General features: G+C 36.9%; 2 protein-coding genes across 5 annotated transcripts in view; one reads left to right on the top strand and one right to left on the bottom strand.

Annotated features, from left to right (window-relative positions):
• The window catches only part of LRRTM3 (leucine rich repeat transmembrane neuronal 3), a 163,513-nt gene extending 151,279 nt beyond the window's left edge, over nt 1–12,234 (bottom strand). Inside the window, exons 1-2 of one of the 2 annotated variants that reach the window (XM_033130598.1) lie at nt 11,679–12,234; nt 9,791–11,322 (exon numbers count right to left, since the gene is read on the bottom strand). In XM_033130598.1, coding sequence (XP_032986489.1) covers nt 9,791–11,322; nt 11,679–11,682 — 1,536 coding nt within the window. In that variant the 5' untranslated portion in view covers nt 11,683–12,234. The remainder of the gene's footprint in view (nt 1–9,790; nt 11,323–11,678) is intronic. The other variant, XM_033130600.1, reaches the window with a different exon arrangement.
• CTNNA3 (catenin alpha 3) overlaps nt 1–17,949 on the top strand; it is a 1,431,866-nt gene that overhangs the window by 562,606 nt on the left and 851,311 nt on the right. The window lies entirely within an intron of this gene.

The raw sequence follows: 17,949 nt of genomic DNA, 5'->3' as shown, positions 1-17,949 counted from the left end.
GAGTGGAATTTGAGTTTGATCTATTATAGAAAGGCTCAGAGATTGACATGAGGACTTGGAAGGGAGGAAAGTCATTCTTCCCAAAGGAAATAGCTTGAACAAAAGCACAAAGGGAGGAAAGCACATGCTACTTCAAGAACTGGCCAGTGTGAGAAAATGGGAAATGGTATGGAAACAATGATGCAGAAGCAACTGGGCCTTGTTGGGAGGGTTAGGACTTTGGTTTTATGTATCATATTACTGTTTAGTATTAACCATGTGCCCAGAGCCCTTCAGTTTATGGTAGTTTAGATTCTATTTCTTGAAAGTCTGTCAGATATTAGTTTGCTATTTCATATAAAAATAGGTAGAATACAATTAAAGCATACTGTGATACTGAAACTCTTAGCAGTTATAGCTAATGAAGGGAAGGTGAAAGTTACTATTATGTGCCAAGCTTTGTACTAAGTGATTTTATGTATGTCATCTTATTTAATCACCATGGGATATATATATCAAATTAAATTATATATTATGTGTAATGTGCCAAAACAAAGTACATAAAAATATTCAAGAAATGCTGATTCCTGATTTTTTTTTCCCTCTTGTAACAATGCTGTGATTATATTGTCTTACACGTATATTTTTTTTTATGATGAAGAAGCTAAGACTCAAGAGATTTTAGTTATTAAATCCCAGAACCAGATCCAAACTGCTTCTTCCTGGATCCATAGTCTAAGTTCTTTCTAGTACATGATAGTATTCTTCCTAGGAGAAAAACTAAAGTCTGTGCATATAGCAATTTACTGAAGATGTTTTTCAAACTATAGTTTACTGAATGAAACCTGGATTATTTGTCTTGGTTCCTTGGGGAAGGCTCAACCTCATGTTTAAGAAAAATACCAAGTCATCTATATAAGATGATTTCATAAGTGCTCGCAAAGCCTTTTGTCTGCAGAAGTACTTTCCCCAACCCTGCTGGGTATGCTTGCTCTTAGTATATAACTTTCTTACCTTTAGCTAAAGACTTTTATTTAAATGTGAGTGCTCTCAGGAGGGACAATAATATGTCTAGTTCTGGGAATAGATACTTGGTAAGGAGTAAGGAACCAAGAGAGCCCTCAGTCCCATTGGATGGAGGAAAATCCTTTTTAATGGGGAAAAGGCATCGAAATGGCAGGCTGGGAAGACAGAAGGCAGGTATTCCAGACTTGACTAGATTGCACTGTAGAGACAAACCCAGTCTGCCTGTCTGATCACTCCAGCCATAAAACTGATAGATTACCCCGTGACTCTCTGCAGGATCAAAATTTGGGGATTGTAGAAAAGCGGGGAAAGTGATACATTCACAGGACTGGGAAAGTATCTGCTGGCAGAAAACAACACACAAAAAAACAACCGAAAAGCAAACACAAAAAACCTCTGGTTAGCAATGGAAAAATGGAAGGAACGTGAAGCTTAAATTCATGAATATGATGGTAAACTTGGAAGGTAAATCTTATCTCAAGAAAGTGAAATACAGAATACTCACCATTTAGGATTATTTGTAGATTAATAAATATATAATATGAGCTTTGAATTTTGTTTTTTAAGCTACCTTGACCCTTTCTTTTTAAATTTATAGCTAGCTTAATGTTTTTGCATTTTGGTGTTAACTAACAAAAGCCCCACACATCTCTGTATGTTAGACCATAAAAAAGCCACAGTGAAGCCCATGAAAATATATGTAGATTTTTACATTTTGCTACTCAGTCCTCCCTATAAAAATCCATAGAATAAAATGCATGCTGCCTTTTAATGACATGCAATGGGCTGGAATGGGTGCCACAATTTGGAAAGAATAGATTTTAGGTAGCAGAGGGATATCCTAATGATCAATCACTGGAAATTTCTTAATGGGAACTGGAGATACATAATTTGGTTTCAAAAGCCCTGTGTGGGTGGCATATGAATTATTTTAGGGCAGTCCTAAAAAGAAGGGACAAGGTGTAGGATTTATGGAACTTCTAGGAAAACAGTAAATACAGGGACTCTGTTTTATATTTAGAAACACTATACACATACTCCTGGCACGTAATATGGACTCAATGACACAAAAATACACTACCTTATAATCTAGCAATTCCACTTCTGGGTATTTATCCAAAGAAATTCAAAACACTAATTTGAAAAGATATATGCACCTCTATGCAGTGTTATTTACAATGGCAAAGAAGAGGAAGCAACCTAAGTGTCCATCAATAGACAACTGGATAAAGATGTGGTACATGGATACAATGGAATATTACTCAGCCAAAAGGATGAAATTTTAGCATTTGCGGAAACATTGATGGACCTAGAAGGTATTTTGCTAAATGGAATAAGTCAGACTGAGAAAGACAAATGCCATATGATCTCACTTATATGTGGAATCTAAAGAACAAAATAAATGAGCAAACAAAACAGAAACAGATTCATAGATAGAGAGAACAAACTGATGGTTGCCAGAAAGGAGGAGTTTGGAGAGGTGGGTGAAAAAGGTGAAGGGACTAAGAAATACAAATTGGTAGTTACCAAATAGTCATGAGGATGTAAAGTCCAACATAGGGAATGAAATCAATAATATTGTAATAACTCTGTATAGTATCAGGTGGGTACTAGACTAATTGAAGGGATGATTTCATAAATTATATAAATGTCTAACCACTAAAGTGTACATCTGAAACTAATACAAAATGATATTGAATATCAGGTGTAATTGAAAAATAAATACACACAAATATGTAATAAAAATATGTCACCTTATATGAAGGATATGGATTTCTTTCCTAAGCTTGTACAACATGCCTAGCTTGGCAGAAAACAGTATATTTATGTAATATGGCTTCTGCCATATTAATCGGATCTTCAGTTATTTCATTTTAATCATCATTCAGTGATGTTTCCCAGTCTTCCATAGGATAAATGGCAATACCCCCACTAAGCATTTATATCTTTTCACTTTAAAATTTTTTATAAATTATGCAAAATTCATTCTTAAATAAATGAGTACAAGCCAACACTGATCCTAAAGTACTGAGTTAGTTTTTAAACGTCTTGGAGAGTTTTCGCTGTTGTAATCTTTTTTTTTTTTACAGATTTATTAGAGATTTGAAAGTCACTCTACTACTTCAACCTCAACATGATGTATTCTACAAATTTCCTTTATATATTCTTGTAAGATTCTGGCTGATTGCATCAAAAGGGGGGGTGAGCCTGTTCTTTCTTCAGAAAGTATAATAGATCAATATTAAAGACAAGAAGCACTTTTTAACTACATGTGGGGACTACCCAGTTGAAGCCTGGAACACTACTTGATAGCATAGCCTCACTGTACTATACCGCCTGAGGACATTTTCTTTTTACCCCCACTTTCTTAATAAGTTAGAGCCCCAAGAGTGCCGAATAAGGATTTATATTTAATTGAAGGCCTTTGCTCTTTACTGGCAAAATGTATTTTACAGCCTGGATAGATGTAATTATTATGATTAAGCTCTAAGCTTTGACAGAAATCACCTTTGCTGAATATAGCATTTGCCTTATCATTTTATATGTGAAGCCAAAAATATTTGCATTTTATTTCTGAAAAAACAAAATTCTGATGGTTCGTATGAGTGTTTTTCATTGGTGAAATGTAGTTGAGCATTCCCGTACATAAAGTCCTATATTTTGTTTTCTAGGAGTTAGTTAATTAAGAAAGAAATAAGTAGGCTTTAATACTTTCCCAGCCTGTAATTCAACTATATTTATTCTTTCTTCTATTGAGTATCAGTAGTGCTGAAGAGGTGGTTTGTAGGTTATAGAAGAAAGGGGGAAATGACAGTCAGACTTAAATTTTGTTTTAGTTCTATTTTTTTTCATTGGACATAGGCTACTCTTTGAGTGAGATCACCAAATTGTGTTGATTTCTACGAGGGAAGATATTTTTTTGTTGTATAGGAAGTAGAGAACAACAATTTGAGTGAGAGAAAAGAGTAAAGAAAATTCCTTGGGGTTTTGGGAGCCCTTGAGAAATAAAAATAAAATATAGAAAATTATCAAGGAAATTATCACTTTTCATATCACTTTTCATACAACATATGCTGGATTGGATAATATAGAAGCTCTTTTACTTTTCTTATTTTTGTTTCAATAAAATAGATTATTATTGCATATGGAGGTTCTGTTAGTAGAAAGTACAGTTATAAAATAGATCGCCTCTGCTTGGTCTTACATTCTTGTTCTATGTTCCTGGAATTCTCCTTACCTAACTCAAGAACATCTACCCATAATCCCATGAAGGTAAAGCAGCGTAAAATTCACAAATGCTTTTTCTGAATGAAAAATCACCATTATCTTTGTTCTCCAGAGATTTCATAGAAAAACAGCTGTCAAACAGAAACAGTTTGTCAACTTAAATTATAAGAATTCTGAAAATATATCTGCTGCATCATACTTGTTTAGACCAGCAATATCCAGGAGAGAGAGATTTATGATTACATTGGTCATTTTTCAGTGAAAAGCCCATAGAGAGTACTCTGAAATATTTAGTTTTGCATGAGTGAATAGGTAGTTACTCATAAAAGTATTCTTTTTGTATTCTTTCTTTTTAAAAAAGTATGCTACTTTTTAAATCCAGTGATCTTCAGGGAAAATAACTGATAAATAAAGCCAATAGTAATTTCTATACTAGGAAAAGATTTTGGATAATCTTTCACTGGGAAAAAAAAATCAACAGAGTAGATGTCATGTGATTAATATCTTTTTGCTCAATAACAATTTCATGTTGCCATACATGTTGTATTTATGAAGTCCATAACGGCTTAAAATAGTGATATTGGAAAAGGGGTGCATAACTAACCTGTTGCTATAATGACCTGACTTGGGACACAATTCAATTTTTGGTTTAATTTGATCTTTTGATTCAGTGTTCTCTGTTTGGTGTCTTTATTTATGTCTGTTGTACATTGTGATCATTATTAATAAACTCCTAGTCTTAGATAACGTGGGGTGGAAAAAACTGCATTTTTATGGAAACTAAAGGTTAAAGACAAATTAAGATCTAGATTTACTGCCAGTCCCAGAATTCATATTAATGTAAAATGCATTTGAGGTTCTGTAATGTAGAGGTTAGTGACGTCTTTGTAACCAACAAAACGACATGCAGCTGAATATCTCACTAGGAACTCTTTGAAAAAATAGGTAGTTGCTGTTTTAGAATTTACAAGGTACTTTTCCTGTTTCGTCTTCCCAGTAACCATATGAAGTCCATAATATATGCCCATTTTACAGATGGAGAACTTCCGAGTTCAGAAAAGCTAGGAAATTTGCCTTAGATCATTTCATTAGCAAGTATCAGAGAAACTCGAATCTAAGGCCTATTCTCCACCACATATGGCTGTGATAATTTCCTCAAATCAAAAACTATTTTATGTAGATTTCTCTGTAGTATTTCTATTGTATTCTACTCAACTATGCAAAAATCACCAATGATTTTGGAGACTAAACAAAATTTGGTCCAATTCTGTAGGATATTATGATGAGATTAGGAAAACTGTCACTTTCACCTGTGTATTTTTCCATTAGTTTGTAAGTGTCATTTAATACAAGCTATTTAGCTTTCACCAATTCTATTTATCTTACAACAATAAATTCAGATGTACTGATACTATTTTTCATGTTCATAGTTTCTTCCAGCCGTCTCTGATTTTTCATGTTGGTAGCTCCTAAGAAAATACAGGTATTGCAAAACCCCATAGGTTTCCTACAGATTCAAATTCTGATGAGAATCCAGGGAAAAGGCAATGAAAGAGACAACATAATTTCTGAATTTTTCATTTCTCATGTTTCAATTCTCATCTGTCATGTGTGGAACTCATTTTATGTTGGGATTCAGGCCTCACTCTTGTTTCTGATGCTAGTCTAATCCACACTTGAAATAAACTAAGTTCTTTTCTTGGTAAACATCATGGGAAGAGAAGCTATTTCATGCACCTACGAGTACAGACAGCATCCTAAAAACCTTTGCCAAATCTATGAATCTGACTGCATTATCCTTCCCCAAAAGAAGAGCATAATTTCATTATCCATGAATTATCACCTCTTAGACTGTAACAGCATTGTTGGAAAGCCTAATAGAACTAGTGTTCAGGGGGCTGAAAATGAGGAGGGAGGCAGAGAGATATGGGGCAAAGCACGGGTCAGTGGCATGATCGATAGACTGGAGAGTTCTAGAGCCAGAGGGGAGGCCTTCCTCACGTGATAGCTCAGCCGTTGCTACTGACTAGTCAATAGCTGATGCTGATTGTTTCAATAGCAATACTGAAACGTGTTTTCCCCAAACTAAATTACGTGACATTTCAGTATCCTGCCTATGGAAAATGTTAACCCATTTAATAAAAATATGTATATTTGGCCAACATCTATGAGCATAAATACTTCAAAATATTCCTTCTCTATTCTTATTACATTATTACTTGCTCTTCATCTTTGGGTACACTTATTTCTAGCCCTCGGTATTAGTTCTGTGGCCTTTGGGCATTCTAAATAAGTCAAGATGCAAAATATAACCTAAAAAAAAATTTACACTGTAAGTATATTTACCAGGGAGATGAACTAAATAAAATTCAAATCTGATGCACGGATCAAAACCTATGTGTCATCAACCACGTTTACATAAGGATTCAGGATACAAAACTGCACAAAATGTGTCCTAATACCTGTGGGTAGTCTAACCAGCCACTGGAGGTCAGTGCTGCTCCACAGAAATACAGTTTATTGCCTGTCTACTTACTAGGTAGTTGACTCACCAAATAAAGTAAAAAATGGTTTAAATTCTTTGAAAAGCTGTAATGTCAACATCTTTGGAAAATGTAAACTCATTTAAAAGGAATATATTTTGCATAAGTATTGCTTAGAAGACCATTGCACGGGACTAATAACTTCCTGCTGCAGTAGCAGGATGCACACTGGGGCTCGCAAAAATGGGGGGGGGGGGGACCCAGGCAGTTCAGAAACTAAACTGCATTTCATCTCTCTCTGGCAAGGCATTCAAAGTACTGACTGAATCCATTCTTTCTCGACGCCTCTCTGTTGTGTAGTTAGCAGGTCAGTCTGTTTATTTAACTGTTATCACCTTTGAGGGAAGTCAGATACTTCAGGTAAATTTACACTAGAAAATGGAATATCAATTATGTTTTTCTAATATGCAATGAGTTTGAAATACTAAGGAAAATAGGTTTATGATCTGAAGTCAGGAAAGTGCCATGGGGTGGGGATGAGGGCAACAACGTTTGAGGTTTATAGTGGTGAATTAGTTATTGTCTAACCTACAAAGATTGTATGTTTGAGCTCAGACGAAGAACTAGAGAACGCTCTAAGGGGAAAAGATCTGTATTTTTGTAATTTCATGCCCTGAATCAAAATAAGTGTTACTATCTCAGGGATTTTATTTTTGTTCTTATCTAGTATTAATAAGAAGTTCGAGTTAGGCATTTAAAAATGACTAGCCTTCAAAAATGTTGGTCACTCATTTCCTGTTACACACCAAGTGGCTTCACAGTTTAGAAACACTTTCCAATACAGCAAGCATATTTTATAGACACTAGCAGTACCACAGCATTAAGAATTTGCAAGAATTCAAAAATGTAAGTGTCAATATGCCTTGTCTAAATTTATTTGGTATCTATGACAAATGAGGCCGAAGGTCAAGTCAAAAAATAGAAATGGGCCTTTTCATTTTAACACTGCATTTAATTAATACAATCATCTTTAGTACAGATAAAAATGAGTCTGACCAAAGAAAATTTCTTTTTAGATGGAATATGTATTTACCAACATTTTATGAAAAATGTAAAATTACAACTTCAGTGAAAAACATCACAGTAGGCTCAGTCATCCAGTTCATAGTACTGTAAGGAAGTGTCTGCATGATTAATCAATTGGGAATCTATGACAATTTGCCTTTGATAAATGTATAGTCAATAATTATTCATTGGTAAACATATTGTAGCTATGATGCTTTTCTGAACTGGTATCTACTTTAAGATTTAATCAAAGGCCACTTTAAATGTGTCTTTTTCTTTATTGCTTATAAAAGTATGATTTTTATCATCTGGCTTCCTTGCAATTATATTTCATGGTGACTTGCCTAGATTTATCCTCTCGGCATATGAAAAGCCTCCAAACTATGTAAAAATGCTGGTAAAAATAGCCATTCACTTTTTCTTTTGTTGCTGCAGCGATTCTGTTCTGAAAGAACAGGGACACCGTTAAAGATGTGCGGCTTTCAAGCCAAATTAAATGAAACAGGCTTAATGTGGCAATTCATGATTTTTGCTCCTGTAACTAACTGACTTGTTCGTTTTGGAGGATGAACAAGGATACAGACTAAAAACATATTTTCTAAAATCTTAATGAACTGTGGTCAAAGTTACTTAAATACAGAAGCTATGATATTTGTGCTGCAGTCAATAAACTTTCACCTGTGACATAAAAACATGCATGCAGCTTGCACATTGCCAGCGGGGTCTGTACAGAATCGTACTGATGGATGAGTTCACAATCCAGATGAAAACAGGGACACTGTTTAACGTCAGCAATAGAAAAGCAAAGACAAGTGCCATAGGGTTGGTCTTTTTTCCTCTATGATTTATTTTATACATTTATTACGAGGTTATCAAAATCATCCTTTTGGGTGAGGCTGTTGGTGGCAAGCATGTTTTGGAATGTGTTCTCTTTACACCTCTGAATGAAGTGTCAGTCATTAGGGGACTCGGGTGTGCAGGACATATACTGGAACGCAACAGGACAGCCTGACAAATCCCAAACAGAAGAACAGACAGAGCTAATGATGCCACTCACTACATTAGGGTCCTTGAAAAAGCCGGAAAGAGAAATTCTGGTAAGCCCCCAACACCATGCACCATAGCAAGCGACCTTCCCCATTTGCAAGCCTCGTCTCTGCAAACTCCCTAAGGTGAGGAGCAGTGGAGAAATCTGCCTCCTTGAATTTGCTTCTTGGCTATTTAGTTTACTTATTATGGAAATGTGGAGGCTAGCAAGAATTAACAATGAAACCTCTAGCCTGATTTTACAGTGATAGATTTCAGAGATAAGGCTTCAAGTCTAAAACTTGGTATTTGTATTGTCTCTTCACATTTTGCAGTTGTCTACTTGTAGCATTTTAACCCTTTACCGTTTCCCCCCAGACCTGCCTTATCATAATTCAAACACCTCTGAAAACTGCTCCTGGTACTGCTTTAACCCAGCACCATCTTTTGATAGTTTCCTGCAGTTTTCTTTTTAAGCCAGGCATTGTTTTAAGGCTCTGTCTCTAAATATTCCTGTAATCAAGCATTCTCCTAGAATCAGCTCAGGGTCCAAGTACCTGGGATCATTCACTTTTTCCTTGATTTACCAGGGAACTGCAAACCTCCTTAGAACTGCAGATTTGGTTCAACCAGAAGGAGAATAACAGCAGATGTGGGGTATTACTTATGAAAGAAGTTTTATCTTAAAACAAGTGTGACATTAATGGAATCAATAAAGGGTCTTATACAATAGGCATTATATTAAACCAGACTTCAAGCTTCACATTGATTGTGGTATTTAAATTTCAATGGGTTGATTATGTACGAGAGGAAAATGCAGTATTATGACTGTACTAAAACGGACAGGGAAGGACCTTGCCAGCAAAGTGAGAGGGAGAGGGAATGGGGGGGAGGGGACACGTTCCCTTGATAGTCACCAGAGTTCAATAAAGCACCACTTATTCCCCAGCTTTTAAGAGCGCTTTTATCACAATGGTTCATACCTCACACTCCCTGGAGCCTGATTTGTTAAAGGTGCAGGGTCCCGTCCCATTCAGCAGCATCTCGCTGGTCTCCGTGTTGGTGGGTTTATAATCTACATAAAATTCCTGGGTGCTGGGAGTCATTTGCTTTAGGGACTGTCTTTTCTTTTTCCTGTGCCTTCGCATGAGGGAGCGCTGCTGCAGCTGCTTCATGCTGGCAGGGTACCGCTTCCATGACACGTAGATAACGAGCAGGATGACGAGCACGGACAGGAAAAGGGCCACACTCCCTGCGATGATTTTATGGAAAGAGATGTGCTCAGTGTCAGCATCAGTCTCTGGGCTGGGCTCCGTGGCTCCCACTGTGGGGGGCACAGGGGGTTTGCTCTCATGCTTCGGCCTGGGGAGCTTGGGCTTGAAAGTGGGCTTTGGGAGAGCCCTGGCCAGATCAAATCTCTCCGTAGTACTTTTGCCACAGATGCTGTAATTCTTCACTGCATCTATCACATTTACTCCCTGCAGCTCTTTGGGACTGGCACAGATGATTGTATTCTCCCTCAGACCTTTGAAACTTTTCAGCCAGTTTACCAGGGAACAAATATTTCTGCTGCATTCCCATATATTCCCGGCAAGACTGATGTCATTGAGGGATATCCAAGAATCCAAAATCTCTTGACCAATAAATGTGAGCTTGTTGGAATCCAGGTTGAGGCGCTGCAGATTCGGGACACACTGGAAAACACTAGGTCCACTAAAAGCTTCGATCTCATTGCCTGATAAATCAAGTCTTTGTAATGAACTCCAGGTCCAGGACATGGTCTGTCCTATGACACTGATTTTATTCCACTGCAAGTAAAGATTCTGAAGGCTCACTAACCTTGGAAAAAGGGCCAGGTTGAGCTTAGAAAATTGGTTGTGCTCCAGATGAAGTTCTTTGAGTCTGATCATGCCAGCAAAGACATTTCTGGCTAAACTTCGGATCCGGTTATATCCCAGGTCCAAAAGTTCCAGGTTGCGGCAGTCTTGGAATATTCGCACAGGGATGGTTCTCAGGGAGTTAGACCTTAAATGTAAACTCAGCAGCTTCCGTAAGCCCCGAAACTGTTCAGATCCCAGAGAATGCAGCTGATTGTAGGAGAGGTCCAAGTTCCGTAAATTTGTCACAGGTCTGAAGGTATTGTTGAGAAAATAGGAGATTCTGTTGGAACTCAGAATCAACTCTTTGAGTCTGCGTATTCCATTAAAAGCATTCTCATCAATATTGCTGATATGGTTATGGTCAAGGTACAGCCAGGTGAGCTGGTTGAGCCCTTTAAATTGATTGTACTTAAGTTTTTGAAGGCTGTTATAGCGAAGGGACAGACCTAAGCAACCGGCAGATATACTTGAGGGTATCTCCTGTAATTTCTGAGATTCACAATATACCATTTTGCCTTCACACCTACAGCCCTTCGGGCATCCTCGTTCGGCAGAAGAAAGCATTGTCAGTAAGACAGTGGGGGCTATAACCAGTGCTACAGCTGATCCGCTCAGTAGCCTAATTACATTGAAACCTGAAAATAAAAACAACTTAGAAAAGTTATCCCCCCAAAAGAGAATTCATTTATTTTTAATCAAGCACAAAAAAGACATGTATATTCTTTTTTAAAAAATTTAAATCCAGATAACAACATTTAACATCAAATGTCATCTCCTTATAATTTAAAGAGAATTGCCTTTAGGGTTTTTTTTTTTTTTTTAATAGTTAAGCAAGAAACATGTCCCCTAAGCAATTTAATTTATAGTCTTAGAGCAGATCAAGATAATCTCTAAAATAATTAAGGAAGAATTAATACATAGACTAGAGGATTTTTAAAATTTTGTTTTGTTTTGTTTTTAAAAAGGAAAGAAGAAAAATGGCAAAACATACCCATCCTTTGTATTGTTCAAAGGTCGTCCTTAGGTCTTTTGCTTTGGCTTAGGGGGCCACTTGCATGACAGCCCCTGTCAGCTGCACTGTAGTGAGTCAGGGCTCTCTGACACCCAGGAAGAAAAATTGGACCCCTTGGGAGATGGACCGATTTTGGAACATTATTCTTTGCCAGCCTCGCAGAACACTCCAAGAACAAATAAATCCCAACACCGCATTCGCAGCAAAACATCAAAATCTTCCTAGGTAATAGGATCTTCATGGATATTACGTTTTTGCATCTTTACAGTTTTTTTTGGGGGGGGGGTGGTTAAAAAAAAAAAAGAAGAACTGGCTTCTACAATTTCTTCTTATCTGAAAGCATGATGTATTCCAACAGGCAACGTGGGGCTACCTGAGCTGCCACATCTGTATTCCATAGCCCAGCATTTCTGGTGGCGAGCACCCAGTTCAGCCACAGAGCTGCGTTGGAGCCCGGAAGGCAGCAGAGCCCCGGACCGCGCACACGCTCGGCTCACTTCTGCAGACTGTCATTCTGAAAGCTGCTCGTACTGTTGCTTTGGTTTCAGTGAATGCAGTCTTATGTAAAGCTGCCCCCAGTGGTGAAGAACATTATGGGCATGTGCAGAAATGTCGCTCTTTTATCTTGCAAATGAGCAGGCTCTCTGCTGGAAAATGAATGATTGTTTTGGGTGTCTCAATAAAAACTGAATGGTCACCGTAATCAATAGCTAGCAACGTTTTCTGTAATTCCCAAGTCTTGTTTTACAATTTGGCAACGTCTTTATTGTCTGCGTCCACTTAATGTCTAAACAGGCGCTGCCCAGAGTTTTTCTGGAGCTTGACATTAAGTTCACAGACCGAATGTCAGTTTTTCTTAACCTCAGCTTAGGCTTTGAGCTGAAATTTAGAAAATGAATTATTGAGTGTTTCACAGAGAAGTATTAACTGCCTCCCCTTTGACCTCGTGGAGTCACAGTGATTATATTATGCAAGGTGTGTGTCTCAGGATGCTAGAATGCATAGAGTTTGGAATAGAGGAGATAACTAACGACATATGAATTGTGTCCAATAGCCTTTCTGATTTTCTTGCAAAAGACGTAATTAGTTTAATGGTTATGGCTTGGTTTGTCGTTGTTTTGGTTGTCATTTTGTTTTTAATTAGAAGAGAAATAAACCATTTTTAGTATGAGTAGAAGAATCAAGACATCATTTGGTTCAGTTTCTTGATGCTGCTGCTATTTATTACACTAATAATATTTACTGAGCACTTTCTAAGTTCTTTAACTGGACTATCTTGTTTTATCTTTAAACAGTAGTATGATGTAAGTCCTATTATCACCTTCATTTTACAGATGAGGAAACTAAGACTTGGAGAGGTGAATTGTTCAAGGTCACATAGCAAGCAAGCGGCACAACTAAGATTCAGAACCCTCTCTCTCTAACCACTAATTGATCCTGCTTCAACACCCTTATCTTCATTTTAAAATGAGTCAAATGAAAATTAGCCTGATTAAGGCCTTGTGGCAGGGAAGCTGTATAAAGCAAAACAAAACAAAACAATTCTTGCTTCCTACAAACTTTGGTATGAATCTTCTAAAGAAATATGAAAATTAGGAGGAAGGAGCATGGATTTTTGCACCTACGTTCAAATCCTGGCTAAAATTTACCAGCTTTATAACCTTGAGTAGGTTACTTATCTTCTCTATGTCTCAGTTTTCTCTTCTACAAAATGGACATGATAACAAAAACTCATTTCATAGAGGGTTGAGAATTAAATCATTTTAATGTCTTTAAAGTACCTAGAATAGTGTGTGGCACATGATAAACCTGCATTGGCTGTTATTGGAATATCAATATATCAGTGTTATTGTATTTGTTGGTTATTGCATGTTGTTTAGTATTAAATATCGACTATACTGATTGTCATTAACTCTCAAAGAACTACTTCAATGAATATCTTTTATATTTTTCACAATGGATATCTGAGATTCACTCACTCTTGCCTTCTTTGATGAGAAAACATCCTAAATCTCCATCATCTCATCTTTATCTTTAAAATGAATTTTTTGGTTCTATGGACCATAACTAGTAGTTAATGTTTGGTTCTTTTACTCCCCAAAGCAAAATATGGTAACATCTACCCCATAGAGCAAAACATTTTATTTAAAAATAAGTGGTATACTTCTTGTAAAATTTTGCCTTGACACTGAGAGACCAGGGATGTGTGCAAAGAAAAGACCACGTGAAGATGCAGTGAGAAGGTGACCATCTGCAAGCCAAGGGGACGAGTCTCAGAAGAAACCAAACCAACACCCTGATCTTGGGCTCACAGCCTCCAGAACTGTGAGAAAATAAAGTTCTCTTGTTTAAACCAAAAAATAAAATACAATTTTGTCTTGTTAGAGTTTGTTAGGTGAATTAGCTATGGAAAGCCCCAGAGAGCTTTCATATTCTCTATAGATGAGAAGTTTGGTAGCAATTAGTCATGACAGTCAAAAGGGGTATCACAGATATAGTCCAACAAAAATCATCAGTTCCTAAGATTGTTGTTAACGGGGCAGTGGTTCCCCTCCCCCACCACGTTGTTCACGCTATGAACACATGTAAATCTCCCAGAGAGCTTGTTAAAAAGATGAATTTCCCAATCGCACCCCCAAGATTCTGATTCAAGAGGATGGAAGAGGCTGTACTTATCAATAGAATCTGATGGATAAAGGTTGAAGAAATGCACTATAAGGGAATGATTAAAAATAATAAAGTTTCTCCTAGTAGGAAGGGAGGGTATACAAACCGATGGCACTGTGATATCAGTTCCATGGGCACAAAGACAGTGTTTAATCTACTTCAGTTTCCCTAAAACCTGGAACATCACTTGGCACATTATGGATGCTCAATAAATATTTATTGAATACATACATTTTTAAAGGGTCACAAGTGTATGATGTCGGATAAACTGGTTATGTAATGCTAGGCTTATGTACAGGGGATTGATACCTGCAGAGTTCCTCAGGCAGGGAAATTGGATACAATTTTGGAGAAAGATTTCTTAAAGAATGTGTGTGAAAAGGCAAGGAACTGGAAAGTAGAAACAGGTAGATGGTCAGCAGGTGATCTTCACTTTTCATGTAGACATGGCTCGTCCTCATAGTTGAACAATAAATTTTATGAGAACAATAAATATACTTTTGAATATTCCCTTTGGCATATTACAACTTCTATCATCTAACATCCCCAATGGGGCTTAACGACTTGTATTTATTAAAAAGACTAAAGGGAATCATATTTATAATTCCTCTCTTATATCTCTATTGTTTGAAAGCCTCTGATTTCCCCCTCACTTTCCCTGTTTCTCCATGGAAAGTAACCTCATCTAGGCAGACCAGCTGCACGGGGCACTGTAGAATGACTGTAGGCTCCGTCAACTGTGCGTGTCTTCCCTCATTCCCTGATGACAGATGCACAGATGAGCCCAACTGAGAATGTAATTCTCTCACTTTGCTTTTCCTGAGAGACATCTTGGATTATTTATGGTGAATAATATTCTCTGCTGTGTTACCCACTTTGCCCTTAGATTTCAGATATTTCCTGTTACCTTGGCTTCTGATCTTGTCTTGCTCCATTGTTCTGACTTCACCCTTTAGATTTCATAATTGATATTTCATCTTAATGCTGGCCATTAGTCTATTCCTCAACAGTAATCTGTGACTATTCTTGCGTTGGGTCTGACTCCAGACAGTGTAGTCCCTACCTTGGCACTAGTCCTTAACCTGGCATCGCCACCAGGTCTGTCTTGGTTTAAGGTAATGAAGTGCCTGAAGAGGGAAGACCACCTATGAAGGTAGTAGAGAGATATACAAAAGTGAAATAATGCAATCCCTACGCTAGACTGAATATTTGAGGCTGCGGAAATTACCCCAAAGAGAGAATAAAGAAAAGAAAAGAAAGAAAACACCTTGTAGTCTAAAAAGAAGCAAAAGAAAACACCTTGTATTCTAAAACATTTGAATAATTTGCTGGTATACTTCTAAAAGTGTATCCTTTTACTTATTGACTGCAAGCAAGATGATTATTTCTGATTTGCCTTTCAACAGAAGCAAAAGTATACTACCTGATATATTTAGCAAATTGGTTTGCACCTAATACCACATACAGAACAAATCATAAACTACCTGACAAGTTAAATTTTCCCAATGAATCTAAGGCCTTAATGATTTATGCAATTACAAAATAGTGTCACATATCTAAAGACTTTCTTTATTGCACTTATAGTACTTCAAATTAGCTTAATATTTTTTGTTTAAATTGAGTAAATAAATCCAGTCTCAGTATATAAAGCCAGATTTCAGATGAGTATGAAACTGAATTGCAAAATATAAACTTAGAAAATCAGGGCTTAAAGATGATGTACTGATATATCTTAACAATGGGTGAGCCTCAGAGATTTCATTCATTTAGCAAATACATAGTTTAGGTCCCACTATGTACTAAACACTGTTCCAGACATGTGGAGTACATCAGTGTGCAAACAAAGATCTAAGCATACCATCTAAAGGTGTAAGATGGACAATTAAAAATAAACAACTAGTATATTATTAGGTAGTATGGACTGGGGAAAACAGAAAAGTAAGAGGGATAGGGAAGATTGGTAGTGCAAAGAGTGAAGTGGATTGCAATTTTAAATAGGATGATTAGGGCCACTAAGAAAGTGACTTGAGCAAACCCTTGAATGAGATGAGGTTGTTAACCTTAAATATATATGAGGATTGGCCGGTGCAAAGGTCCTCAGGTGAGAGCAGACATTGTGTTCAATACACAGCAAAGAGCCTGATCAGTCTGAGTATAGAAAACAAGGGGTAAAGTAGTAGAGATGAAGCCAGAGAGGTACTAGGTACTGGGCCATGGCTTTATTCTGGAAAACACTGGAAGCCACCTCAGTATCCTGTGCAAAGTAAAGATATGATCAAGTTACCTATTAAAAGGATTACTCGTGCTGCTGCTGTGGGAATAGACTATTAAGGGAGAAGAGCAAAAGCAAGGAGGCCAGTAAGGAGACTATTACACGGATCCAGGAGAAAGATGATGTGGAGCTTGGACCAGTGTGGAAGCAGTGGATGTGGTGCGAATTGTCAAATTCTGGATATACTTTTAGGTAAAACCAACATGAGTTTTCTAATGGTTTAGAAGTGGAGGTATGAGATAAAGAGAGAAATGAAAGGTGACCCCCTAGTTTTAGGGCCCAGTTATGACCAACTGGAGGAATTGGTGAAGTCATTAACTGCTTCTGTGAGTCCAGTTTGGGGAATAAGATCAAGAGTTCAACACATTTGAATTAAGTCTGAATTTGGCTCTCAATTTTCTTCAATTTTATGAGACTTTGTTTTTTGAAAACATCTTGATATTAGGCCTCAAAGCACCATAATTATTTTAAAATATTTTATAAAGTGATAGCAAAATTAGCCACTAAACAATGACATTGATTTCTATTTAGATGGCCTAGATAGGGGCAATATCTTTGCATATAGCCTGGGAGGGCAATGGGACCAAAAGCTTTCATGAAAACTGAAAAATTTCATAAAAAACAGATACGGGAACATTTGGACAAAACGCTCTAGAAAATAAATTTGGTGAATCTACAATGTCTTCCTAAAATAATTTGGAGAACGACTTATACTTTTTATTGCATATGTCAGCTGTCATTTAGAATTTGGAACTGATTCTGGCCAAACTTCTTAGGGTCTTGGTTTGCTTATCTGCAACATGGGACTCATAAAACCTGCGCTATGAATTTCTAAGGCTTTTACTCAGGATCAATTTTTATAATTCATGTGTAAATACATTGTAGACTTATAAAGTGCTATAAAATATTTCTGGAATCAGCATACCTATTGGAAAATTATTATTTTTTTATTCTGTCTAGGTCCTTAGCCATGAGCATATATCAAGGAATGAACTGGAATGAACATATATCAAGGGTCAGTAAGATGACCAAGGGCGGAGTCAGAATTTACTAATATCATTTAAAAATTCCTGTTTTCCCTTTCTACTACAGTTTAAACAGCACCACTATTTATTATGTAGCATACATCAGTGACATTCTGTGTTCTAACTCATAAAATGCTTTCACCAATAAATGCATGTGATCTAGATATTGTAAAAAGCTTAGTGTTTCTGACTCAGTTATCCTGTCATGTAATAGGATTGTCAGAATGCTAACACAGAGTTCCCTACAGCTATGAAAATAATTTTTTTTTCATTTCTAATTGGCTTG

Source organism: Rhinolophus ferrumequinum, chromosome 16 (assembly GCF_004115265.2).
Source record: "Rhinolophus ferrumequinum isolate MPI-CBG mRhiFer1 chromosome 16, mRhiFer1_v1.p, whole genome shotgun sequence".
In the NCBI taxonomy this organism is placed as follows: Eukaryota; Metazoa; Chordata; class Mammalia; order Chiroptera; family Rhinolophidae; genus Rhinolophus; species Rhinolophus ferrumequinum.
The sequence above is the reverse complement of the archived record's forward strand: the minus strand, read 5'-3'. Positions and strand labels throughout refer to the sequence as shown.